Source organism: Mastacembelus armatus, chromosome 8 (assembly GCF_900324485.2).
Source record: "Mastacembelus armatus chromosome 8, fMasArm1.2, whole genome shotgun sequence".
Lineage (NCBI taxonomy): Eukaryota > Metazoa > Chordata > Actinopteri > Synbranchiformes > Mastacembelidae > Mastacembelus > Mastacembelus armatus.
In genome coordinates, this window is record NC_046640.1 from 15,146,454 (window position 1) to 15,172,857 (window position 26,404).

The 26,404-nt window shown below is 41.0% G+C and overlaps 1 protein-coding gene across 3 annotated transcripts; it reads right to left on the bottom strand.

Annotated features, from left to right (window-relative positions):
• Nucleotides 1-617: 617 nt before the first annotated feature.
• On the bottom strand, nucleotides 618-24,993 carry LOC113141223 (ubiquitin carboxyl-terminal hydrolase 22). Of its 3 annotated transcripts, none has more exons than XM_026325498.1 (13): nucleotides 24,537-24,993; nucleotides 12,639-12,771; nucleotides 10,963-11,076; nucleotides 10,759-10,860; nucleotides 9,560-9,726; nucleotides 7,899-8,058; nucleotides 7,186-7,291; nucleotides 5,872-6,030; nucleotides 4,668-4,794; nucleotides 3,899-3,990; nucleotides 3,345-3,407; nucleotides 2,713-2,862; nucleotides 618-2,631 (listed from the first exon to the last, which is right to left on the bottom strand). In XM_026325498.1, the coding sequence occupies exons 1-13, from the start codon at nucleotides 24,654-24,656 to the stop codon at nucleotides 2,589-2,591; spliced, it is 1,536 nt and encodes a 511-aa protein (XP_026181283.1). In that variant the 5' UTR covers nucleotides 24,657-24,993; the 3' UTR covers nucleotides 618-2,588. The 3 variants fall into 3 exon arrangements, with proteins under 3 accessions (XP_026181283.1, XP_026181284.1, XP_026181282.1); XM_026325499.1 differs by lacking the exon at nucleotides 24,537-24,993 and adding an exon at nucleotides 11,601-11,676 and having other exon boundaries at nucleotides 12,639-12,773; XM_026325497.1 differs by having other exon boundaries at nucleotides 10,759-11,076.
• Between the last annotated feature and the right edge of the window lie 1,411 nt (nucleotides 24,994-26,404).

The following is a 26,404-nucleotide window of genomic DNA, read 5'->3' on the forward strand; positions in this document are numbered from 1 at the left end:
GCCGTAATAGTCCAGTGTTTGTGGATTTATCATGACTAATTGTTTTAACTGCTAAAATGCTATGAGTCACATTCTATGGAAAATTTTAATATCATTGTTTAAAGTTTCACTGTTTCCATGTAAAATTTGGATTATGTCTGTTCTTACAATTACAATTATTTTGTTAAATAACTCTGATACACCAAGTCTGATGGAGCAGAGTGTGAATAGTCATGTTGAAACTAAATAAAAAATAAGAATAAAGCATTTTCTTTCAGTGGAATGCCCTTCTGTCTGAAATAAATATGTGCTACACTGTACCAAATATGAATATAAAAGCTTGTGTTGTGCTTCTTGGTTTGACCACAAAGTGGCACCACAGCCCAACGTAAACTTCATCTGGTCTAAGACCAGGGGCAAAATGCCCCGTTACGAACAGAGGTTCTATTCCTTACCGTCTTCTCTTGGTCTATCAGAAGAATGCTTTTCTTTTCTTACAGGACTGTAGAGCAGGCAACTTTACACAGCCCTCAAACAAGTACGACTCAGACACATGACAGCAAGTCACTTATAGGACAAATATTATCCAGATGAAACGGATTGTGAACAAAATAAGACAAAACACAGCACATACACAATCCAGTTTTGTTCTGCATTTAATCACTGAAACGGATAATGAAGCTCTCCTCCTCCTTTTCGTTTCAGCTGCGTCCCTGAATGTCCTTGGGTGGTCTTAACTGCTCCATGATACATCAAAACCACAGTGCGACCGTTCACACAAAGTCTTTCATATTACTGTTCAGAAAACTGCCAGTGTCCTCTAGCTGAGGTTATGCAGCAGACCAAAGGATATGCATGTATTCAATTACAGAGCAGCTAAACAGGGGTTGTGGTTTTTATGTGGCATTATTTAGTGATAGATTAGGGCCCCTCATCTTATACATTATAACTGTATTTTTTAAACATACACAATCAGTGACATTCAAACATAACAGACTACAACACCCTGATGTGTATGTGCATAATCTAAAGTCTTACTTGACAGCATACTGACTGAACAGAGTGCTGGGTTTACTGCACTGCAGAGGCAAGACACACCACAAACCACACCGGTCTACACCAGCCACACAGTTTCCATGGAGAAAATTAACACTGATGGATTCAGAGCCAGGCTGTGGTTGCACAGTGCCCATATATTGTATGTATATATACATATACACACATATATATGCAATGTGTTTTACCCTCTATATATCTCATATGATCACCTTCCCATCCCCAAGCTACAGAACAAAAATCATGATGGGCAGCAGGCCTTGAGGCATTACTGAGGGCAATTTTTCCACATATTATAAGATCATGAGCCCAGTCGCATGCAGTGTTGTTAAATGGGCTTTTTTTTTTTCTCTTTTGCACAGAGCATTCAAGGTCTTGATTGAGGAGAGACCACATCATTAAGTCTTCTCTTCTGAATGCCATACAAAACCCAAAGCTGACATTCAACATACAATTCATAAACAGCAAAGGTGAGCCAATTTAATCACCACCATCATTATACCAACAATTCCACAAGAATGAAAGTATAATACGTCCAAAAACATTTCCAGTACTAGGACAGTGAGGGACATATGACTGTACTGAATTTTTTTTTTTAAAAAGACACAGAAAAGAACAGTAAACAAAAACTGAAAATTCAATGAGTTTGCTAAAAAAAAAAAAAAAAAAAATTCCCTGCCCTTTACCAGACTTAAAAATAAAACAATCAACACAGTAAATAATGGAACATGAGCACACTCAGATTCAAATCTGCTTAGTTTCCATGGCAGCACTTCCTCAGCAACAGTGTCTCTAAGCTCTCCCATGTTTTCTTTGCTCTTAAAAATAGTTGTATACGAGCTTCGTACAGTATTTTGTAACTAAATTCACAAATGATAAGAATCATAACCATAGCTTTAAAAATGTTCTTGCAAAGTTCATAATACGGTGATTTTATTTTTATTGTACTTTTTTTTTTTTTTTTTTTTTTTTTTGCATTCAGTCCCATATGCATATGACAACAAACTTTCTTCAATCATGACTGAGTTAAATGCTTGGTCAGTTGAAACAATAAGCACCATGGGAGAGATATGGAGGGTGAGGGGGTGGGGGTGGGGGTGAGGGTGAGGGTGAGGTTGAGGGTGTGTGTGTGTGTGTGGTGGGGGGGTGGAAGGGAGTCCGAATACTGTGAGAAAAATCCAGATGTGCCCAATCAACATGACAGTCAGTCACGCTCAAACTCTACCCCTGCAGCAGGTAGGGAAAGGGAGAGAGTAAAGGGCATAGGACCTCTACCCAAGCCTGGAACTGACAACAGACTCTTCCTCCTTCTCTCCTCTTCATTTAGTTTCAGTTTGTCAAGTAGATACCAAGAAGTAGCTCAGTGCTTGTTCTTTTTTTTTTTCTTTTGAAAGGTTGCATGATTTCACACGTCTTTATATTTTTGTCCTCCAGAGTTGGAGAAGCAGACTGGTAGTCAAAGAGTTTCAGGTAGCTTTGTGTTTCGTCCTGTCCCCAGTCCCTTGGCTCTCTCATTAGAAGCAGTGGTTCTTCATGGTCAGTGGTTACAAAGACTACTCATACTCAAGAAACTGTTTATGGTAGAATAAGAGATACCTAAGGGGGAAAGAAAAAACATTTAAATCAGGGTTCATACTGTATAATATCTTGTGGTACTGCTGATGTCTTCATTCTTACCCTTCACTATCGAGTACATCTTTAATGCTGGCCTTTGTGATTATGGCATCATCGCATTTGAACCACTGGTCTTTGTGCTGGCGGATAAAGCTGGTATAGTGACCACTCTCTAATGTGCCTTGGTGGTTCACCACCGCAAACAAGGAATACCTGGAAATAAAAAGGTGATTAAATAGGCATGATAGGTTGGCTAAACCTCCATGACCTTGTTTTGATGTTTACTTTTAACATATGGAAACATATCTAACAATCCAGTGCATCTTCATCATACACTGGTGGTTTAATTCTTAATAAAAAAAAAAAAGAAAAAAAAAAGAAAATGTAGATTCCTATAAATGTTACTCCTCAGGGCAATCTGTCAGTGGTATTAGGACAGTACATTCTTTGGATGGCAAATGTCTTGGAAAATGAAAACTACTGTAACTGCCATAGACACAGACAACTAAGCAGCTTTTAATAGACTTCAAACTGAATTAATCTGTGCAGGTCACAGCCAAATGCTTCAGATCATTAGCATGTACTGCTGTGCTGAGGTACATTGCTCCCATCGTATAAGTGTTGCTGTGCAACTGCTGACTGACTGAGTGTTAACAAACCAAGTTTCTGTAATACACATTTCCCAGGGTACTCACTTATTGTCATTGTTTAATACATCAACCGTCTGTTGATATTGCCCGTTCATTCTGCTCTCTTTACTGTTATTGACAGAACAAAGAAAAACAAAAGCATTTTAAAAACTACGTGCATGTGTAAAAATGCTACACTGGCATATATATCCACTAGGTGGCAGAATTATTCTTTCTATGAAAGCTGGTATCTCCTCTGCCTGTACCACTAATGAGCTTTCTGTCTCTGAACAGATCTGAATGGATGCTACAACCATGGGTGGGGCAAGATTACTGCTGCATGCTCTACTGACACTAATATATATTTATAGGGAGCATTCAATAGAGCTGTTTTGGCATACATGCAGATGTGTGCAAATACACAATGTACTACATAGTATATCACAAGCACACCTAAAAACATTCAATGTTAATTATTATGTTAACTATGTAAATACATAAGTGGGGGAGCTGATATTGGATATTTAGAAAAATTAATATTTGCCTATCTGGATGTTCACACTGGCAGCGCAGCCTTTAATATATATAGATAGAGAAACACAGTGACAGTGACCTCTCACCTAGATGCCATGAAAGGCGTCATGTCCAATTCTAGAGGGAAGGAAACATATGTAGTGATCTTCCTCCGCAGTTTAGCAGAGTGCTCAAAGCGCTGGAGATGGAAAGAGGGGGAAGGGGCAGAAAAATAAGAGGATGAGCGAGATAAAAGAGGTGTGAAGGGAGGAGATACATTTAGAAAATGAACATCATTTCAACATACAAAAAAAAAAACAAACCCAGTGAAAAGTGGAGTGCATAGATATTCATAAGAAGTAAATGACCGGCTTGAACTGTCCTAACACAATCTTCTTGTAGCCTGTTCTTATGAATATTATACATACATACATTAGAGGTCTCCAATACTGTATGATTAATAAAACATGGACAGTGGAGGACTGTATGACTTATTAAAATTATAGTTGTCCTGGGACACTTTGTGAAAGGGCTGCACGGTAGGAGGTTATGCAATAACAAAGGAATCAAATTATAAACACACCTACACAGAGGCACTTTGCTAGACTGCAAAATCTGAACTTTGGTTCCATCAGCAGAGTGGCCGCATACACACACATCCTATATTATGTGTAAACACATTCATGTATTGTAACTGTACTTGTACATTTATAGAAATAAAATCCCAATATTATTTTTATGTCTGTGTATGTGTAGAGTGATTGTTATGAATGGCAGTGTCATCCATAAAAAATCAAATTCAATATACAATTAATTATTAGGGACAGATAACGTAACGAGTGCTAATTGGCAGCACGTTGTTACTGGCTGACTCACTTTGAGATGGAAACATGCTACGATGGGGAGCTTCTTCATTGTCAGCTGTTTAGTGGACTCCTGGTAACTATGGCAACCGCCACACTTGATTTTGGCACTGCTTCCTAGATGCTCAGGCCGTGTAAACCTGCAGCAAGAGCATTGGAATTTAAAAAAAAAATAAAATAAGTGAGAGACAATATATATATATGGTAAGAGCAGAGAACGTGGGCAAAAAGAGACAGGAAGTAGAAACTGGGAGAAAGAGGATGAAAGCTGTTATAGTGTCTATAGGGCATATTTTCTTTGGCTAAGTCACACATCCTTCAAAATACGCACCCCACCACACCTGTTTACACATAAAGCTCTGGCTTGAAATTAATCAGAAGGTATGTGAGGGCCTAAGCCTCAAGTCTTCCTGGAGAGTTTTGGTGCAGCGACCCACAGCCCTGATAGTATTGCCAACACATCTATCACTAGGGCAACAGCATCAACCAGTTCTGTACCTTTAAGAGCCTTGCTGCAGCAACTAGGGGTGTGTAAGGAGCTGCAGTGAAAAAAAAAAAAAAAAAAAAACAGAAAGGAATGAGGTGAGAGAAAAAGAGGGGGAGAATAAGATGAATGCAAGAGGCAGAGTGAGGGCACAGGAAAAAAAATTAGGTGGAGAACGGAGGGAATGAAATAAGATAAGAAGAGTAGGAACAAAATTTTCAAGACTGAAGAGGCAGAGGAGCAGATATGAAAGGTCACACCTGCTCTGCCAACCAGGTGATGGGAGAAGATGAGATTCAGGGATAACAGAGTTGTTGTGCCAGAGAAGATGCCCCTAATGCAAGTGGAGGGATGAATGAAATATATGTGACCATTATTACATATGGTGGATGATGGGGAATTCAATTTGGTCAGTTTTTGTAGTCAGAAAGGAAAATCATGGCAGAAAAAAAAGACATTCTTCGGTTTCAGCTAAGACTGGATTTGCAGCTGTCTCTGTACAAATATCGTGAAATTTGGTAGGATGGCAAATTTCTAATGATATCGACAATCTTGTAAAGAAACATATTTCAAAAAAAGCTTTTTATTTGTATTTTTAAAAAGGCTTTCCTTACTTACCAAGAAAAAACCTTGTTCAGACAACACTTTCAACAGTCTTGGACTACTGTGACACACTATATCTCAATTAGACTTCCTGGTTAATAAAAGTGGAAGAAATAAAATAAAAATAAACCTGCGTAGGCAGTCTGTAAGCGTGGTGGACCCGGACAGGTGGCTTTCTCCGTTGACTGTGCTGCCGTCTCCTCCAGGGCTAAGGGGCCAGAAAGGCGTGGATGATCCAGGCAGGTCCAGACTGATGTCCCAGAACGGATCTATCGTTGTCGAAACCCCACTAGAAAAATAGTTTTAAGAAGTGGAGTGAATAAAATGATAAAGCTTTATGATGGGTTGTTGTGTGTACAATTGTATGTCACTTATTAAAGGTCATAATGAAACGATGACATAGATAGCAATATGAAAGCTTAAATTCACAGAGCCTCTGTAGATTCTAATGATGTTTTTGTTTAAACCTGTTGGGAGATTGAGTGCGTGCATGTGCAGAATATCCACACTGTTCTTCCAGGCCCATTTGCAATTAAGTGAAGTGTTGTATCAGAGAAAACTGTCTTTACATAAGGAATATGTATTATTGGTCTGAGGACTGTGATGGACTGCAGCCAAGCAAAATGGAGGCTTTCAATATCGAATGCACACAGTATATAAATATATAGGCACAGCGGATGGGCTGTCACACATCATCACTGCTGATTAGAAGAGTCCTTGTACTGTAATACCCAGTGGTACCAGCAGGTGGCTATTAAGGCAAGTGGGCACACATTTATGGCAGTGAGACAACAACCCTGCTGTTATATGGCCTTACGAGAAGTATTTTCTGTTTCTTAAGGCCTTACACAAACATAACCTGGACTCATCACTAAATTTGTTAAGGGATTGTGAAGAAGTTCATTTTGTGAAAGAATGATATATAAGGCAACATCACCAGCCATACATCATCTCTTCTCACTGTAGAGGTACATAACGTCACACTGAGCTGAGCTGGGCTGGGCTTGCCTGCTAGTCTGGGCAAGGTGTTTTGCAGTTCAGTGCAGCGTGTTAGTGCTAATGTGACAGGACAGCTCTAGGGGGCAGGCAGGCAGGCAACGCTTGGGTTGTGCTGCTGTCTAGACAACCCCCTTTAAAACACCTCAGCAAGGTCTGGAGCTTTAAATAAGAGCAGTGGAGAAGACACAACCAGTGGTTCAGCCTTTCTGTGAGTACATGTGGTGTCCACATCGATTAGCCCAGCAGGAAGAGGCGTCTACAGTATCGGAGAACAACTGGAATGGATGGATGACTGATGAATGAGTAAATGTAGTGTAAGCGGGAGGAGCGGGGTAGGTGATGATGCAACACTCCAATGAGATGGATGGAAAGTAAACATCTCAGGTGGGATGTCATTTCAGTAATTTATTCTTGGCTTCTTCACGCACAAAAGACACAAACTTACTGGCAAACCTGACAGGTAACATCTGATTGCAGACCCCCAGTAAAGATTTGGTCAATAATGCAGTTACAATGGTTAGGATTGTTGGCCTTCTTCCCATTGTCGTCTCCTGTGGACCACAGAAAAGAGTAAATATAAATACACAGGCAACACCAACAACCTCTTTAGCACCTCCCACTGATTCTTCCTGGCCCTCTTACTCACTTTACCATTCTCCTGCAACGGAGCCTCTATGCTACTTCACAACTCTCAATCCTCTATAGCCAATCAGAGTAAACCTTACTGCATGGTGTGTGGGTGAGTCAGCCTGTCATTGCACTGCAGCAGAGCCTATTGACATTCATGACACTGCTTGCTTGCTGTCCCTTGGTACACACAATTGACAGTCTCCTTCAGTATGTTTTGAGTGAAGTAAGGCACTGTGCAGTGTGAGATTATCTAAGTTGGAACACCACAAGCCAGATCAGTAGGTGGCACAGTCCCAGACACATTCCTCTCAATCTCAGCTGACACTGCCCTTTGCTGTGTTTCCCATTCAGACTTGAGCAAGCAATCCTGACAGAAAATACTGTACTTATCAATACACAGGAAAAACAAATAGAAGAAACTTCAAACATACTTTTAAAGACAACTTGGTCTGATTTTTGACCCTGAAATTATTATACTGTTTTTTAAAAACAGCAGAGCCGGATTACAGGGAATTAAGTTAGGCTTACTGATGGTATCCCCTTTGCAGTGTCTGTGTAGTACATCCAACGCTGCGATGAGAAACTCATGAGCATCTTGCTGCTCATAGCCTGCGAGGTGACGTGCATGGGTCCACACCAGGTGCAGCAGCCGGAAGGGAATGTGGGGCGAACGGTGGCCCGAGTAGAACTGAGAACAGAGAGCAAATATGGAAGAAATGGTTAGCCTATTTTTCCAGGTGTTATGGGTAATTATATTTTATCACCTCTATGCCACGTTGCTCACTCACTGTCATCTATAATTCATTGCTGAACTAACACAAATATTCTGACATTCAAGGTGATTATATGACTTTTTTAGTCTTGCCAGATATTAAAGGAAATCCACGACATCACCCAACAGCACCAGTTCTAACATCATCACATCCATAGACAGAGGAGGTGTGAGGTCCTAGACAGAGGAGACTAAGTGGCCTAAAAAACAGAAGCATTTGGTGCAAAAACATCCATGTATGAAGTCCTTGGGTTGCCAAGCGGATCAGACGAGTGACAATCCATGCTAGGGTCAGTAGACATTGATAAGAATGAAACAGAGCTGAGCAGACCTGGTAGGGTACAAATGCGAACGAAACTCTTTAAATACCAAAGAGGGCTCTCATTTCTCAACACGTATATGTTGCACACACCTCACTCCATTCTCCAGCTCTCTCTAAAGTCTGATTGAGCTGTGAGACTGGAAAACATGCCATGCTGACGTCTCTTTTGGATCTCACAAACTCTGCTACTCTTTCAGCAGTTTGAAGGTATTTGACAAACGCAAGGCACTACAAGATGAAGTAGAAATGGGGGGAGAGAGAATGGGAAAAACTGCCTGATCAAAGCAGGCTGTGCCTCTCACCTTCAAAGCTGAAGAGTTCTGTGCATGTGCGTGAGACAGTCAGAAGACAGCTTTTGATGACAATTTGGAGGTGGATTGGAAGTAAGCATCTTTTTCTCATTTTGGCATAAAACAGGAACAAGGTAAGGAGGTGCAAACACTTGTGCATTTAAAGATATTATTTCTGTATGACTGACCCTGAATTATCTGTCTTAGAAGCAGCTCTGGGTGACACAGGTAAGTGATTACCTCCTTGATGTGTTAAGTACCTGAACAGTTAAGCCAACTCTCTGTTTGCGTGCGTGCGTGTTGTGGAGAGAGGGGATCGGTGGTGACTCAACTCATTATTGCACCACTTGTCATCTGCGCACCCATATATACTGAGAAGTGAGCGGGTGTAAAAAAAAAAAAACCAAGGTGGTGTGGGAGCAGATCAGGCAGCCATTATATAACATTCAGGGCCGACGGGTTTGTTAGATGGCCAGCTTTTGTATCACATTCAGGTGTAAAAGGCTATAAATCCCAGCATTTGACTGATTAGATTCAATAAAGATGTAATTACTGCTTTCTGCTCATTCATTTGTTCATGGTTCTGTACATTCCTTTCAGGCAGGACTGTTTCTTTCCCCTCTACTTCCTTCTTTGGACTTGACAGAAGAGTGCAATTCAGTATGTGTGACTCAGCTTTCTGCAGTGGGTTACCCTCTGTAACAAAAATCAAACTATGCCTCTGCTTTAACCAAAATTATACACTGTTCTTTAGAATTATACAAACCTCTGTAACAAGTTACCACAGGCAAACTGTGCATCATACCTCCTGGAAGAGCTGTGACATCTCACACACCAGACAGGAGTTTGATTGCATCTCGCACTTGTGTCTGTCGGAGAGAAAGAAGTCTCGCAGCAGCGGTGTATGTGTTAGAGCCTGAACAATACAGTTCATGAAACATGTGTTGCCCAGGTTTATTAACCCTCGTAAACCTGAAGGACAAGAAGAAGGAAAGAAAGTGTGAGAACAAGATGGCAACAAAGATAAAACATTACAGTGTGTATGATTCATCCTGTGGGGAATCTGAAACACCACTGAAGACATGATCATTCTCTGGACTGGCTGAGTCTTAATATACACCAACAAAACCTGAAAGGTCATCTATTCATCTATTGACACATCCTCAGTTGTGCCATTTTTCTTTGTCTTATGTCATAGTGAACTGTATATCTCTGGGTTATGGACTATTAATGAGACAAAAACATTTAAAATGTCCCTTTGTGCTTTAATTGTGCATAGTACCTATGTAATTATTAAACATAAAAATTAAAGGCCCTTTGAGATTGATTTTCTTTTTTTTTTTTTTTTTTGTATTTGTAGCTGGAAAGTTAACAATCTGCTATTGGGTTGGGTCTGCCAGCAAAGCTGTGTGTGTCCTGGGGCAGCCCCAAAGCTGTGAATTGATTCATTTAGACTGAGAAAGTAAAGCTACAGTCCTCCATTGAACAGGTGAGACACAGCAATGTCTTGGGGCAAATCCAACTGAGCAAGGTTTGGGTCTGGAAAAGAGCGCCCAGTGAGAGCTTAAACACTTCAGCCCAGTCTTGGTATGCTCACAGATAAACACATACGATCTACTGGCCAATCGTTGCTCGCCTACAAAGCCATTTGAAAACATAAAGGCCTGAAGACTGGCAGGAGAGAATGGGACAGAGAGAAGACTAAAATCAGCAAAAATATATGTGCAAAATCAGAGGCAAAATAGAAAAATCAAAGCAACAGACAACAGAGAAAACAAGTTCCGAGGAGACACAGACAAATTCAGGTCCACGGTGGCAGAGGGAATACTATGTTCTGCCTTTCCCAGTGCAATGTCTGTAGGACCGCCTAGTCCTGTTGACTCTGGGTATCATACTAAAATTCATAAGCACTTGTGCCATAGGCAGATATATACACACGCATAACTATCCAGGGATGAAAAGCTGTGCTGAAGAGTAAACTGAAAAGTGCAGTCTATTACCTACCTATGGTACAGTTCGTAGTGATTTTCCTTCGCTTTGGATTGTGTCGTAATAATTCTAGCTCCCTCTTGGTTGGCTCCCATGTTGTGTATTTCTCCCCTATGCCTGGGCATACAAAGAAACACAAATGTGACAGCAGTAAGGTATCAGGTGGTTTTGCTTCAAAAAGCTGTGTAATGTTCTCCAACTGAAACCAAAATGCTATACCTTGCAATTTCCAGGCTTTTCTCTGTTCCTCTTTGGCAATCTGCTCCATGTCTTTGTCGTATATGTAGTCTTGACACACAAAACAATATATTCCACCGTATAATAAGTCTATCGCTAGAAGGAGGAGAGACAGAAAGAGAGAACGAAAGATTGCACCATAATTACAATTAAATATTTTCAACAAAATAACACACATTTGGTTATATTTACTGTTCAACCTTGCTGGTGCCATGCCCACCCCAGCATTTTTCACTCACCACAAAATGTTTTCATCTCATTGCCTGCACTGAACAACTATAAGAGATGTGTGGGGAACCAGTGATGGACTAGGTGTATTTGTCTTTCCCCCGCAACCCTCCCTCACCCCCTTTCCCACACCCGCTTTCAACTAACATACCATCCTCTTCATTTCTCAAACTCCACGGCAACAATACCTCATCTCTGTTGCCGTGACAACCTATTTTTATCTTAATCGGACATTTTTCTGTTTTTAGTGCTACCCACACTCACACAATGAGCTAACACATCATGTTGGAAACCTGAATGTTACATTGGTGTCATAGTGCCATGTTTTCTAGTGGGTTTATGTGTTTGTCTGTGTGTGGGGGGGATAAGTAATGCATAAAAAAATGAATTACTTTGAAAAACATGATCGTCTTTTGATGTCATCTTTCTTTTCTCTGGTAAAGCATGGCCACAATTGGTAACTGTGCACTGAACAGGACAACAACAAACCAGTTAAGAGAAAATTGAGAGCAACACAAGCAGCAGCAAGAGGAAGATGATACAGACTACGCATACTGGACATGGGCTTGAATTCATAAATCTTGCTCACTTATGTGAAGGACAAGAGCAAAGAATGAAAGCGGCGGTAGAGGAAAATGAGATGATGGCAATGTGAGGGGAGTCCACATAAGGATGTGGAAAGAACAGGAAGACGATATGAAAGGAGTCCTTAGGAGTGATGTTGTTAGGAAAAGAAGGAGAAAAAGATGTAAAAGGCAACCTGAGAATGGGGTTTTCCATCTATCATTGAATCAGACAGGAACGTTTGGATTAATTTGATTAGAGAAGAGGAAGAACAGAGTGCCAATGTAGGAGAGGCTCCTGTGAACAGCTCAAAGCTAATTAAGACTGTACAGTATTCGTGCACTTGGGATGTGTGTGTGTGTGTGTGTGTGTGTCCAAACTGTTGCAGTGCATTGAATGAATTAAAGCCATTCAGACCTCCACACCACCCTAGTGTCTCCCCTGTTTCCATATATATTAGTCCTCATGAGGATAATATCAAAATCCTACTCATTAGTGCCATTGTCTTGTTCAGCATAAATAGCATGTGAAGTTTAAGTTAGGTTTTCTGGATTAGCGATGTCTACCCCTTCCTCACTGCCATACGAAGCAGAGTGTAGTAACGTAAACCCATGACATCTGACTGGCTTACCACCAAAATGGTTATGTGCTGCCTGTTTGCTGAGAAGAAGTTGCCCAAAGCGGTGCCATAATCCTACACTAATAATAGCTGATGCTGCAGTGGGCCACAGGGGTGCATATGAAGACTGACATGAAGGGACTCAGTCTGGGATTATCGTTGTAGCTCTACTTGGAATCACGATGCTGTTAAATTCTTGAATAATTTCTGACATGGTTAAGAGGAACTGATGGAGCGTGAGGCTTACCTAGATTGTGTCTCTTGTTTTTTGCGTGCTCGTGGATGTGTTTCTTCGTAAAACAGCCAAAAAAGACACAGTAGAGACAAGAGTGGAGTCGGTTCAGGTGGGCGCCACACATGTGACAGATACACGACTTGGCCTGGACAGAAAGACCCAAGGGATGATGGGGATTGGGGTGGGGACAGAAGGGACAAGGAATTGAGAGCAGGGAAGAAGAGGAGAAGTCAGTATAGTGAGAAAATCCTCTGCAACAGGAATATCCTGCAGTTGTAATGTAGACCGGCATAGGCAAACTCTCCAGTCAGTCACACAAACACTTCAGAGGACATGGTGCTTGAGTAGACCTGATATGAAGACAGACATAAAAATTGCTGGTCCTGTTGACAAACCCAGTGCAGCTGAATAACAACATCTTTTGCTCTCTAACACATGCAGGGCATGATGGGATTTAATGCTTGGCAAGCACACTGGAGAAGGCAAGTGGAATCTGTCTGAAGCACACACTAACAGCAGCTGGAGTGTGTATGACTACAGCACTCAGAGGTGACTGAAGAAAGTATGCATTTGAATATCTGACATCAGTGGCAAATCTGCAAGAAAAAAAACAAAAGAGCACAACACAGGCTAGCAGAGGTCCGCACAATTCAGACAGCATTTGGATGTTATGCTGTACGGATGAAAATAAATGACAAAGGAGTCCAAAGAAAGGTCACTATCTAACACTCTGACAAATGCAGTCCGTAGAGAGAACACAAAAACCAAACACGGCGTGGTAGACGAGTATAGATATGGTGAACATAGTTTCAAATTCTTGGGATAAATGTGAGAGACGTGTGTGAGCCAGGTGCACATGTACATAAGTTGGAGTCTTAATAACTGAATTATTCATGGCTAAAAACCTCAGCTGTCTAAGAGCTCTTACATCTTACACACATCCCCATGGCCTCTGTAACAGGTTTCATTGTAAAAGCATCCAACAGCACTCAAGCCTATGAACTCAGCTGCATAGACAACACAGACATACAGACTGTTTAATGCTGTCATCACAGAAAATGTAGAGGTGACACTGTCCAGGGATTGGACACTTCAAAAGCTGCTCTGATGTTGAAAAAATAAAAAATAAAAAAAAATAAAATAAAAGAGATGTGACTATGATACTGGGCACAGACTGTGGTAATTTGGTATGAGGGCTACCCCCGATTCTGTTTCACTTCAGAACCTCTACTCAGTATACAAGTAAGCAGATTGTATACTGAAATCCTATGATTTGGGTCATTGAAAACATTAGAACATAAACCGTCTTTGAGCAGTAATTACACTCACTTCCTGCCTAAACGGTCCTGCTGATATTGTGAGTGAAAGTACAGCAGAATGTCGTCAGCATGCCTGCTTAGAGAGGGAGAGATTGAATAACAAAGGAGATGGAAGGAGAGGAACCACAGAGCTATCTAACCAAATCCTTTCAGGGTGCAGACCTGCCGCTATGAGTCGCCCACTCAGAGAGTAGACAGAAGGAAAGGAGGTGTGAAGCAAAGGTGAAGAGACACAAAATGAAAAAGTGACTATTGTCAGACATTTACCGGCTTCTGGCTTCCTGTACACCCATAAGACAGACTCACACGCCCCTACATAATCTACAGCTCATAGACATGCCCTGTACTGTATAGTGTGTCTATTGCATTCTTTTGACTACAGATACAAAAGCATAACCTGACACCATCTGAATAACATTACAGCTTATTGTACCAGAGAAATAAAAGACATTGAGGAAGTCAGTTTCACTTACTTCTCCCTGGAGGGTACATAACACACAACTGTGGGATGACGACACAACCAAACTACTAACACAGAATAAAAAAAAAAAAAAAACTGAGTTCACTAAATAACACATATGGTGACTCAAAAGCTCAGAATCGAGGACCACACATTTCAGGTTATTTTTATTATGAAGGTATGTTTAGAGAGTTTTGGTTCCCATGAAAACCAAACACAAATGTCTCCAATCAAGGATTTACAAGACCACAGTTTAATGTATACATAAACAATGAGACCACTGCTGTTGCTATAAAATCTGATATCACTGAAGGCAAAAGCAAAAAATATAGAAACAGGTAATGATAATATATCATAGTTTCTATACTGTATAATATATACTATAGTTTCATGATGCCTGAAGCTAAGGTTAAGCTTAATATTTATATTCTGCACATGCCTTCTAAAGATGGTTAAATAAACAGAGAAATAACTTCCATTTCTCCAGAATTTGGCCTAATTTTCCTAGTGGGAGAGGACTGATAGATTTGTAACAGAAAAACAGTTGCACTGAGACCTGCCTCGTCTCTGTGAGTGGGCGGAAATGGTCGGACGTTCTACATGAGCAGGTGGGTGCAACAATTCTGCACAGACGTTTGCTCCTTCTGACTCCAAGAGACTTAATCGATTCAATATTCACGTCACATTGGCTTGCAATATGGCACGCTAGGGATGGGTGTCTAAAAACATACCTTACTATGCACTGCTGTGAATAGGCCTCGAAACTAACGTACAGGCCTGTGTTTTGGCTGAGCATTGGAAGGCGTAGGCTAAATTGCGATGACATTGCAGTAGAGGGGATATTCAGGGTCAGGGACACTAAGCTGTTTTTATTTAAATTGGTCTACCAAATCTGAATGGGAGAAGAGGTAGCCTCAAAAAAAGGGAGGAGAGCCTTTCCAAGAGGCACGAATGGTGAATGAGTGGCAGAGAGAAGAAACACAGGGCTGACTGACTCTAAAACCTAAACTATGACATCTTCTCCTGACTCTTTACACTGTTAAAGGTAGAAGTTGGGTCACTGACATCCATAGAGAAAGGAACAACACAGAAGATAAAAACGGGTATAAGTAAATGATCCTTTATGCACTAGTAAAAGGTAAAGGATAGAGCATACACTGTGTGGAAACACAGCTCCTAAATGTACGGTTTTAGTTGCCCCTCTGTGCCTATCCTACCTAAGCAATGATGCCATTAATCCCCACTCCACCTCCATTGCACCAGGACTCCAAGGGAAAAACAAGAAACCCTGCCAATGCCACGCCTTGCCCTCATCCTCACGCTCCCCTCCCTCAACACCCCTTTAGCGGGCAGAAAATCTATCACAGTTCCACACCCAACCCCCCCCCCTCTGCTTTTCTGTGCTCGCTCGCTCTCACCATGGTTCACAGGCCGTCTATTCCTCAGTGTCAGCACTCCTGTATCTCTGCGCACCCAGAGCTTTTAATGTTCTATCAGATCTGCTATTGATCAGCTGCTGGCTCAGATGACTGGAACAAGTGTTGGACAGGTAGCAAGCTCACATTTGTGCTGCGCTAAGCTGAAACTCCCACCTGGGATGTGCTTTTAGAAGCCAGTTAGGCTGGAAACTGTGTCCAGTGAATGACCCACTAATGTTTAAAGCTGATGACAGACAGAAGAAGAGATGCTGAATTGCTTTAACTGGATGAATAGATCTGTATTCTCCAATACATCTTTAATGTGAATATAAGGTAACATTACATTATTTGTGGGTCAACTGAAGCTGTGAGTGGGTGTCAGCTAACAATGACCCAGGGTCAGAAGCTGAAATCCTCCAGTGTTCTAGACCAACTTGCATATATATACACAGTATATGTATAAATTAAATTGAGAAACATAAAGACACTAATCCAATATCAAACTAAGCTTGTCCTCTTGCAATGTGGCTGTGTTATTCCTCAATCAGCATTTAGGTTAATTCATTCACATATTTAAACGAAGCTGATAACATGATGAGCTGTAACTGAGGAGGAGATCAAATGAGAATACCAGTTATGATGTGGACAAAGGTCTGGCTCTACTGAGCACGCTCCTGCTGCTGCAAAAAACAGACCGGGGAGGGGAGAGCGTGTCAACAGAGAATACAGAGCACAGCTATATGAAAGCAGTGACTCACCATGCTGCCTCACAGTCATCAGTCTGTGCATGCTTAACACAAACATGCATAAGAAGACAGAATCTTTCCACAAGTTATGATTTTGAGTACTCAGACACTTACACACTCATACTTCATTTCAATTCTATACAGTTAATATGCACAAACCAAGGGATGCTGGGTAAAGAGACTGATGGTGATGCTCTAGAACCATGCTGCTGACTGACCCCATGGGGCTACAGCCTGTCAGTGCCTTGGCAGGATGATGCTGTTACCCCACCCTGCCCCCACTATCTCCACATGACAATGCCTGGCCAGCAAAACACACTCTCAGGTCTCATAAAGCAGCGTTACAGATACACAAAACATGAATCTTACTCTATTCCGCCATTCTCCAACTCATTGTAACCGCTGTTGACAATGAAATGCTGTATAATATTTGCATGAGAATGTATTCCAACCTCATCCAAATGGATCCTAGTTGTGGGAGAAACAAGGATTGTTGGAGTGTGGAGTTTGGCCTCAAACTGTCACACACTGCTGCAAACACATTATAGCCAAACCCTTAGTCCCAGCCTATAGACTCTAGCTTCTTGCCATCTCCAGCAAAAGAAATTAAATTCAATAAAATGGGAGCAGACCTGAACTACACAGAGATACTCATGGCTAATGCTTCTCGGGGGTTTGGGCAAGTTGTATACGTTGGCGTGATAATGCACGTGTATGTATACACATAAGAATCTGACTGCAACCACTCAATTACCATGTGGGAGGCTGTGTTTGTTTTTCTGATTTCCAGAAGTCAGTTGACAATGGACTCAAAAAACAATCATGACTCAGCACAGAAAGACCCAATACTCAAATGAACCAAAGCCAACATTTATCCAACACACCAGTGTTTAGAGTGACCAAGGCTGGCAAAACTACAAAAAAAAACAAAAAAACAAACAAAATCAATCATCAAAATAAAACACTGACAAACATATATGGCAAGAAGGCTGTGTTTGTGATTTGTGCTCGTCTCCACAGATGGTTAACTGTCTAGCTCTAGCTTAACAAAGGCTGTGTGATCATTTGTCAAACCTTGCAGCTACCAGATGCCCACAAACCCACTGCCCCACCGAAAGCAGATGCAACGAAGGGGGTCTGTGATTGACAGACCAGTGCACGAAGCTCAGTCCCACTGGACAAAAATCTCATCAGATCATACGTTGCTTTCTTTTTTATCCCCATGGCACTAATCAGGTTCCATAGAGCCTTCTTAACTTCAAGGAAAATCTATGAGCATTACCTACAGAATATAGGCACAGTGGGGCTATTAGTGCACTACAAAGTCTTTAAAAGTGAGTCAACCTACATAATAAAGTGTCTTTCTAGTTTTAATGCCACAATCTTTACTGCTTTCACAAGGACAGACAACCATTTCCAGATAATATGCCACAAAAAGCTGTCACATGGGTCCAAGGTTTTCACAATAGGGAATAATTGAGGGTCCACGCTAGAAGAGATTGATTACCTCCAGGTTCTGGGCTTGGTCGGCCCCTGGAGAGTGACTGACAGCTCATTAGCCAGATGGTGGTTTTAAGGGAAGGTTGGACAGCAGCCTCATTGGCTGGCACTGACTATGACCAGCATGCTTTGCAGCAGTGATGTCTTTTCAGAGCCTGCTGGACAGTCAAATGAGAAGTATCGTCCCCAGTTGAAGAGAGGGCAAAGAGAAATGGTCAGCAGGAGGGGGAGATGGAAGAGGGGGATCAGTCAAACAGAATTTGGCAGAAGAGGAGGGGCTGAGAGCAGAGGTGCTCGCAGCTTACACACTGATGAACATCAACAAAATGCTCGGCCTTAGTCACACACACATTTTCAAATTTCAAATTATCAAGCCCTGTATGTGTATATCGTGACTGTACATAATCTGGTAAACTATAACAAGCCCCAAAAATAAAACAAATCCACTTCTTTGTTTATCATGTCAATGCATTTTTTCCTCTCTTCTCTGAAGGCAAGTACACAGACAGTTAACAGCCTCTTGCAGCATCCCACCCATCTTTACCACCAGTTTTATTGCACCTATGTCACTGTTATATGTACGTGAGCAAGATTAAACACTGATGGAAGATTTCTAAATCATAGCCTAGTTAGATACAAATCTGTTGTAGCAGTGCATTTCCTTTCTTTTAGCATCTCTGAATAGAAATTAAGAACAAGAATGGAAACACAAAGGCACAACACACCCAGTACAGTCAGAGACTGGGAAGAAATGCCATGTGAAAGGGACACCACAAGGTGACACAGCAGCCCCACGATAACTGAGTAGGATACAGACCTTGTGCCATTTATTTAGTCTGACTCACTAAGGCAGTCACAGTGACTGACAAACCAAAAGCCACATTAGACAAGATTTGGGAGTGACAGAAAATGCACAAACACTGAGGAAAGCCGCCTGTATGTGTGCCAGAAGCCAATGTCTCACATCACCAAACCCACTGAGTGTTGTCTGTGAAGTAATTGAATGAGGAAAGGAAGAGGGGAAAATAAGAGGGTTATAGGCTTGGATATAGATTTAACGGCACAAAAATTTACAAATGTTTTCAGCAAATTAAAATTGTAATCAATATTACAATTATAAAAAATACTAGAGATGGGCTCCAATATCTGATTCCATTTTGGTTCTCACTGAAAGTTGGTAAAATACCTGAATTCATTAAGCTCTGTGTCCAGTAAGTCCAGCTAAACCCACCAAATTGCAATGAAGCAACTTGAGATTTAGCAGGAGATAAGGCAGGATACAACATGATAAAGAAAGATCCTTTTGCCATTTTTAATAACTGGAAAGGGACAAGAGCTCAGTGTACCACCAGCATTGCACTATATTCTGTAATCCATCTGATTCTGTGACCTATAGCAGTAACAAGTTATGCTAAAAGCATTACCTGTGCAAAACATCTGTGAGCCCTCATCAACCCTTTAACACAGTAGAACCTCTTTGGTTTAGGTTTGGTAGTTAATCATCATAGTTTCTAATAGCAAAGGGAAATTTCCAAATTACCTATTGATGATGATGATGATTGGATTAAAATATTGAATCCAATGTTAATGTCTAATTTTCAGTATGTTTGTAACCAATAGATTCAGAACTTGGGTCTGGAACTGATAAAATGCTACTGAACACTACATCCAAATAACACAAACATTTTAGTACAAATTAAACAGGATAATTAAGAGGGAACAAGAATCATGGGCTAAAATAAAAAAAAAAAGTGAAAGCAAGCAAAAGGAGGAAGAAGCAGTGTGGGAGTGAGTGCAGAAGAGGAACAAGAGAGGGAATGAAGAGACTGGAGGAATAGAGCCGGATGCTACAAACGTATGCTGATGAGTCAGGGAGCAGGCCTGTGATGTGATGGAGACTGATCTGACAAAGAGATCTGCTCACAGCACATGAATCAGGCGCTCGCTGGGATAGGCCGTGCCTCATTGCGATTTGTGTGTGCGTGGGGGTGAAGTGGGAGAAAAGAATGACAGAAGGAGGTACGCGAGTCATCCTTGAAAATATTATTTTCTTGCCTCTGAAATTCCAAGCAGCATCTAGCAAACACCTTCTCTCTCTCTCATCTTCTCTCATCACAAGCAAAAACGAGGCTGGTGTTTGTGGGAAAGCAAGGGGTTGTTATGGTTATGGACCGGGCCATATATGATTTATTAAAACCTAAAGATTAAAGCAGAAATTGAGATAGTCAGCTCTATAATCACGACGCTTACACCTTCAATCGAAATGACAAGTTCTTCAAAACCCCACCCACCCTGCTTTCCTCTGGTCCAAGTTCCACTTAACCTAAGATAGCAACTCTGGTTTAGCTGCATGGCAGATTCTTCCCTGGTGCCAGTCTTTTAATAGATACAGAACTTCCTTTTATAGATAGCAAACAGACCATGACTTTCATAAATATTCACAATATCACTCCACCTCCAAAGCCATTCACAATTTATAAATTATGAATATGACTGATGAGTCCTAAAAATGAATAAATGGAACTGTTAAGGTTTCTATCTACAAGCTATGTTGACATCCTTCCATGCAAGTCTTAGTTAAGACTAGAAACATCATACATCTATTCAGAAAAAAGCACACTAATGCTTTAGTATGTATGCTCTAACAATCGTTCACTAAATATAACACAGCAGTAACAGTGTAAGAGACGAGAGTCAAAGTTAGAGGCCGAGGAAACTGAAGGGGGGTAGATAACAACAATAGCTGTTCCTCTGCAATCTCAAATGGAGCTGATTTTTGCTACATGACACAAACGGACAGTCTACAGTGTGTGTAGCCCCTCTGGCTATGTGGCATGGCCACTCAGAACCTTTCTGCTAAATGACAGCAGTGTAACACACCTTAGTTCAACCAGAATACAGCGCAGCACAAAAGATGTAAGTGTTATTAGCCTGGATTTAATGCCGAGTAACACCAAAGTGAAAACGCTAGTACATACTTCTTCATGCCTGCCATTTCCCTTAGTGGACCCAATTTGTTTTTAATTGTTTTCTGCATGGGGCATTTGTGTCAATGTCAAATTTGTCATCAAGCTGAATTCCTAATTTATGCCTGACACTTGCCTGCCAGTTACAGAGAACACAATCTCACATAGTGTGTCAGTATAAACCTACATGCTCAACATAAGCTAATGAGGCTTTTCATCAAGTACCAGCATGCCAAAAGAACTATTATGTTATTGTCTCATAATAAAAAAAATATGAGATCCAAGACACACTAGGCCACTGTGTTATCTCTGGAAATTCTAAGCATGTTATTCATTCTGCCATTTGGAACCCATGTGGGGTTTAGATTGTGCATTCAGAGCAGGTGACAGATTTTCTACCAATGTTCCTGCGTATCACCTGGGAATTGATTTTAGCTGGAGGTAGAGAGGATGACAGCTTGGAGGCAGGCTGCTGAGGACAGACTAAAGACATGGAAAAAAAAACAAAATATGGAATTAGGAGGTGAAAAACAGCAATGTTATAAAAGGCAATGGCTAATGAAACCAGGCCTGAACACAATGCAAAATGCATCTTCTCTATCCTTCAGTCAAGAAATAGGATGTCTTTCAATGCCTGTTTCACAACAGTACTTATCCTCTCTTGTCCATTATTGTAATACTGCAAGATTAATATACAGTAAGCACTGCTATGATAAATGGTTTGTCAACCAATCATTTAAACATTCAGAATACTTCTGTGTCACTGTCAGCTATTCAAACAACCTTTCAACATAGCATGGACGGATTCATTATTTGTATACGTATGTCCTTTCCACAATATTAAGATAGCAGAATGCCATTTTAACAGAGTTTTAGCTAGTTAACTCATAATTCACGCCAGGAGAATACAGTACCTCTGTACAACTAGAGCAGCCACTACATCTGCTCTTCATGTCATATTAGTTAGATTGTAAATAGGCTCAGTGGAGGGGGCGTGACAAACAAAACTCATACTTTCATATAGCAGTCCTCAGCTGCAATTAGGCAGTAGAGAGCCAGTGCTGTCTGCTTTTTCTCTGTATCAGTCACCTGGATCATAAGTGTCTGGGTCCAGATGGGTTGATCAGAAGCACTAGGTATGCACCATAACAGACGTTGGACAGCTGCTATGTGACAAGATCACATACAATGCTACAAGGTTGGTTCTCATAAGTAAAACCAACTTTAGATGTGACCTATTTTCACTTGCAGTGCAGCCAGAAAAATAACTAAAAACATAAAACATCTAAGCCATCACTATTTTATACACTACTGCTGTTACACAGCAATTTCTCAATGACAAAAAAAAACCCCAGCAAGGCCTATTATGTATGATCTATGTATGATTATGTATTATCTATTATGTAAGATTATTTTAACATTCCAAGGCCACAGGGATACTGCAACACAGTGGCATGAAAAGGGAACTAGGTAGTGCTTATTCCTGGTTAAAAAACAGCCCTGACAAGTGACATGGGCTAATGGAGGACTGAGCAATAAAGCACCATGCAATTCAGTCTTAAATTATCAACTGCAGCCTTAAAGTCTCCAGAAACATGCTCTCAACAGAATAGCCTAGTGGGTTTCTGTGTAAAATTGTCTGAGTGTCTTTGACAGCTACTGGGCTTGCAGCATGCCAAAAAAGTACAGGGGATGGTAGAAAAACATGAAGCAGAAATTTCACCAAACCCCTCATATAGAATGTCATTCTGGTTCTCCCAAGAAGGCACATACGTGTATTTTTCTCAGAGGTAACGCTAAGGTGAAAAGTGGTGGCTGCTATTGACGCACTGGACCATGTGAGGTTGGCGCGGATGGCACTCAGACAGTGACCCAATCAAAAATTACACAGAAATGATTCTTGTAAAAGTAACCAACAAGTTTGCAACAGCTTCACATGTCTAGAGTACTGAGCAGAACATTGTGAATCACTATAATGTGAGGAAAAGAAAGCATCCCTTGACCGGTGTTATTTCCTCTGCAGCTCCCATTGACTGCATTTTTTTGAGTAGAGTGTGAGGAGCAAACAGCAGAAATTAACATTCACTGATGTTGCAGTGTCGCCCTTTACACTTGTCTAATAACCTTTCAGGGCTGTCTCACACACTGTCATATGCTCTTTTGCACATTTAAATTCAAATGTACTTCAGAGCGTAAAAAGCATTAATGAAGATAAGATGAACACTGGCCTCAAACCAAAGCATGTCAGTACAAAACCGTATAAACAAAAAGGGTCATCGACCATTTTGCACTAGCTATTTGCTTTGACATGCCCGCAATGGAACTGAGCTATGCTGTTGGCTATTCTGTTAACAGTCCAACATCCAGGTAGTCTTACTGGCTCTAACGATGTGTCACAGCGAATACACTAATGGGGCTGAATTCTTCTGCTGCATAGATTTACACATACAATTTAGTCCATTCAGTGAATATGCACTAGGGCACAAAGGTAGGTGAGAGACAGGAAGTCAGCTCAGATTCATCTGAACTACCTATTGTATGTCAGTGGAGATGAGGAGGGAAAAAGCTCTGTCCATCCTGCATCACTCTGAAGCACCTATTTTTATCAAAGCATAAAAATGTATGACATATAAAAAAAAACAAACAAAAAAAAAAACAAGCAACTTTCTCATGAAAAGCAATCTGCATAATTGTTGTTAATCAACAGAGAAACTGGTGCTTCTGGATTTTTTCAACATGCACATGGTGGCACAAAACAAAAAAAAGCAAGTTTAAGTTGGGATAAAGGAAGAGAAAGGGTAGTAAAGTGAGAAAATAACTGCAACACAATGTGATGACATCACATTGTAGAGAGCTACTGGGAGCTGTGTAGGCCGAGCAAGTGAGACATGAGCCAAAAAGGAATTTGGCAATGAAGTAATGAGCCGATGTCCCAGCATCCAAAACTCGTGAGTTGCAGAATGCAGGAAAAAACACACTGACCTGGGATAACCCCAGAGAGAGCCGCTGATCCGCGGTCCCAGTGTGTGCGTGTGGAGATGCACAATGGGTGCATTTGGTGTGGTAACGTTAGCCCATGGCCACAACACCCCTCAAGCCTAAGTTTAGCCATCCAGCTAGCTGCTCGGCTTCTACCACACAGCACCGCTCACTTCACCCAACGTTAGCCCGACTGATTGACTTCAAACAGGCTGAGTAATCATGGATGGAGCTAAGGAAGAGACATGAAGTGTTGCAGCTCAAACTGCAAAGAAGCAACCAGTCTCAGCGGCTCACCCAGCCAGTCTTGCTAGCTAACTTACCGGTGATACCCCATCTGGCTAACTATGGTACTAGAGACATCACTCCTGCTCCTCTAAGACCGTCATTCTCTGCAGTCCGTTCAGTGATTGTGCTTCACGTGGGACATCACCTGCACCCTCGTCCTGTGCCTGCCTGTGCCACATTAAAATGATTTCACTTTTCTTTCAGAAGCTAACGTTGCAGTTCCTGTGTTTTTACCTTGCGTCTCCTGGTCTCAGCAGTACCACTCCAAACAAAGCATTGGTATATGACTCGAAGATTTTGTTTCCAATTATCCACCTTATAACCGTTCACATGGGAGCACCCGGCCGGACTCATGACAGACAAAACATTCAGTTTGGCTTTTTAGGTGACAATAAAAAGTCCCCTGGATGATTCACTTAGCTAGCTAGCTAACACGAACTGTCTGTCCAGAAATGGTTTCCGTTTGGAAATGGGACAATCGATGTAGTATCCAAAATACTCCTCGAACATCTGACAAACACGGCCTTTGATTAACTAGCTACAAATCTGTCCATGTAATCATCTAACAGAATAATCACTCCACTGAAATATCTGTCCCTCTGGCTGTTTTGACAGTTGCCTTTTCCTTTCACGTTAGCTCCACTTGCAGCCTCACGGTTAGTTAGCTTTCTTTCTCTAGTTAGCCTGCTAACATTCAACCACAGCTCGAGAAAGCCCGCCCAGCGTCCACCGTGATTTGCCAGCACGAAAAGGTTACGTCATTACGTTGATTTTGGAGCACGCCGGGTGCGCTTGGTTTGTAACGACAGCGTGTTCCGTATGGGTGAATTTTGCATTCAAACCACGGGTTGCACGGATGACGTTGTCTTGATAAAACACCTCCCACTCAGAGTAGTCTGGAATTAAAAGCAATCGAAAAAATTTACAACCTTATTCTGAATGGTGCAAAGCTGTGCTTTTTCTGAAACAGGCGTAACGCAGTTGTTGTTGCTCTTACCTCATAACGATCATTGTGGATATTCTTTTGAGATTATACTCGTCCTCTGTCTAACGAATTGAAGTATTTGATAGTCATCATTATTCATACATTATACATAATTATTTTTTAATCAGTGACTAATATAAATTAGCCTAAATGGTTACATTCCAACAAACATCTCTCATACAAATTCGCCGTTAATTTGTGAAAGTTCAACCATTTTTAGTATAATCAATTAAAGCCCACCACCTAGTGGTTATAAAGTGAATGTATGTGGTCACTGACATAAAATTCAATTTCAGTCACTTGACTGTGAAGATATGGAAGGAAACAAAGCATACTAATAGGACCAGGGTCCATGTATAGTTTTCTGACAACATGCCTTAGCACAGGTCTGAAGTCTAAATAATATTCAATCATAATGAACAATTTATAGCACGTAGGAGACGCACTGAGGGACTTTATGCCACTGTCACTTGTATTGTACATTATGATCAGTGAGTTATGTATTCAGGTGGAAGTGATGACAGTTTCTGACTGGCAGTAGGAAAAGGTGGGAGAGGTAATTATAATTGAGTAGACCTGAGACTAGGCTCCATTCTTCCACTCCACTTCCACTTCCACTTTACTGTATGTTATAATGGTATGTAGTGGTAGTGTAGAGTAACTACACTACCACTACATACCATTATAACATACAGTAAACAAACTGCTCAGCTGACATGCACATGTTTGGGTCTGGATGGCATGGTTTACAGCTAAGACTGTTTTTGTACGTGGAACACATTTAAAGTGCTGCTGTCTTGATTTTGCACTTGGGGGCAGTGTAGGTCTACTTTTCTGAACAACTGAAAGTTTGAGCCCTCAGCAGAAAATCTTTCCAGTATTTTTGTTATATTTTATATTGAAGTCTTTTTGATAATTGTCCCATAATTACAGTACATATGAATTTTTATCTGTACAGGCCTCTTTCCTCTTTCCTTTCCTCAAAGCTAGTTCCACATGATAATTAATATCTCTTGAATTTGTCTGTACAAATACATAAGAACATTGAGCATTGTGGAGTTAGTGAGTGCAGAAAAACATGATGCATCTATGTTACTGCTCAAAATAAACCTTTATT

Coding starts and splice junctions, on each gene's coding strand:
- LOC113141223 (XM_026325497.1), bottom strand. CDS start 24,656: ATGAGTCCGGCCGGGTGCTCCCATGTGAACGGTTATAAGGTGGATAAT. Junction 9,727..10,758: donor CACTACGAACTGTACCATAG/GTAGGTAATAGA, acceptor CTTGTCCTTCAG/GTTTACGAGGGTTAATAAAC. Junction 4,795..5,871: donor CTTACAGACTGCCTACGCAG/GTTTATTTTTAT, acceptor CTCTTGCTGCAG/GTTTACACGGCCTGAGCATC.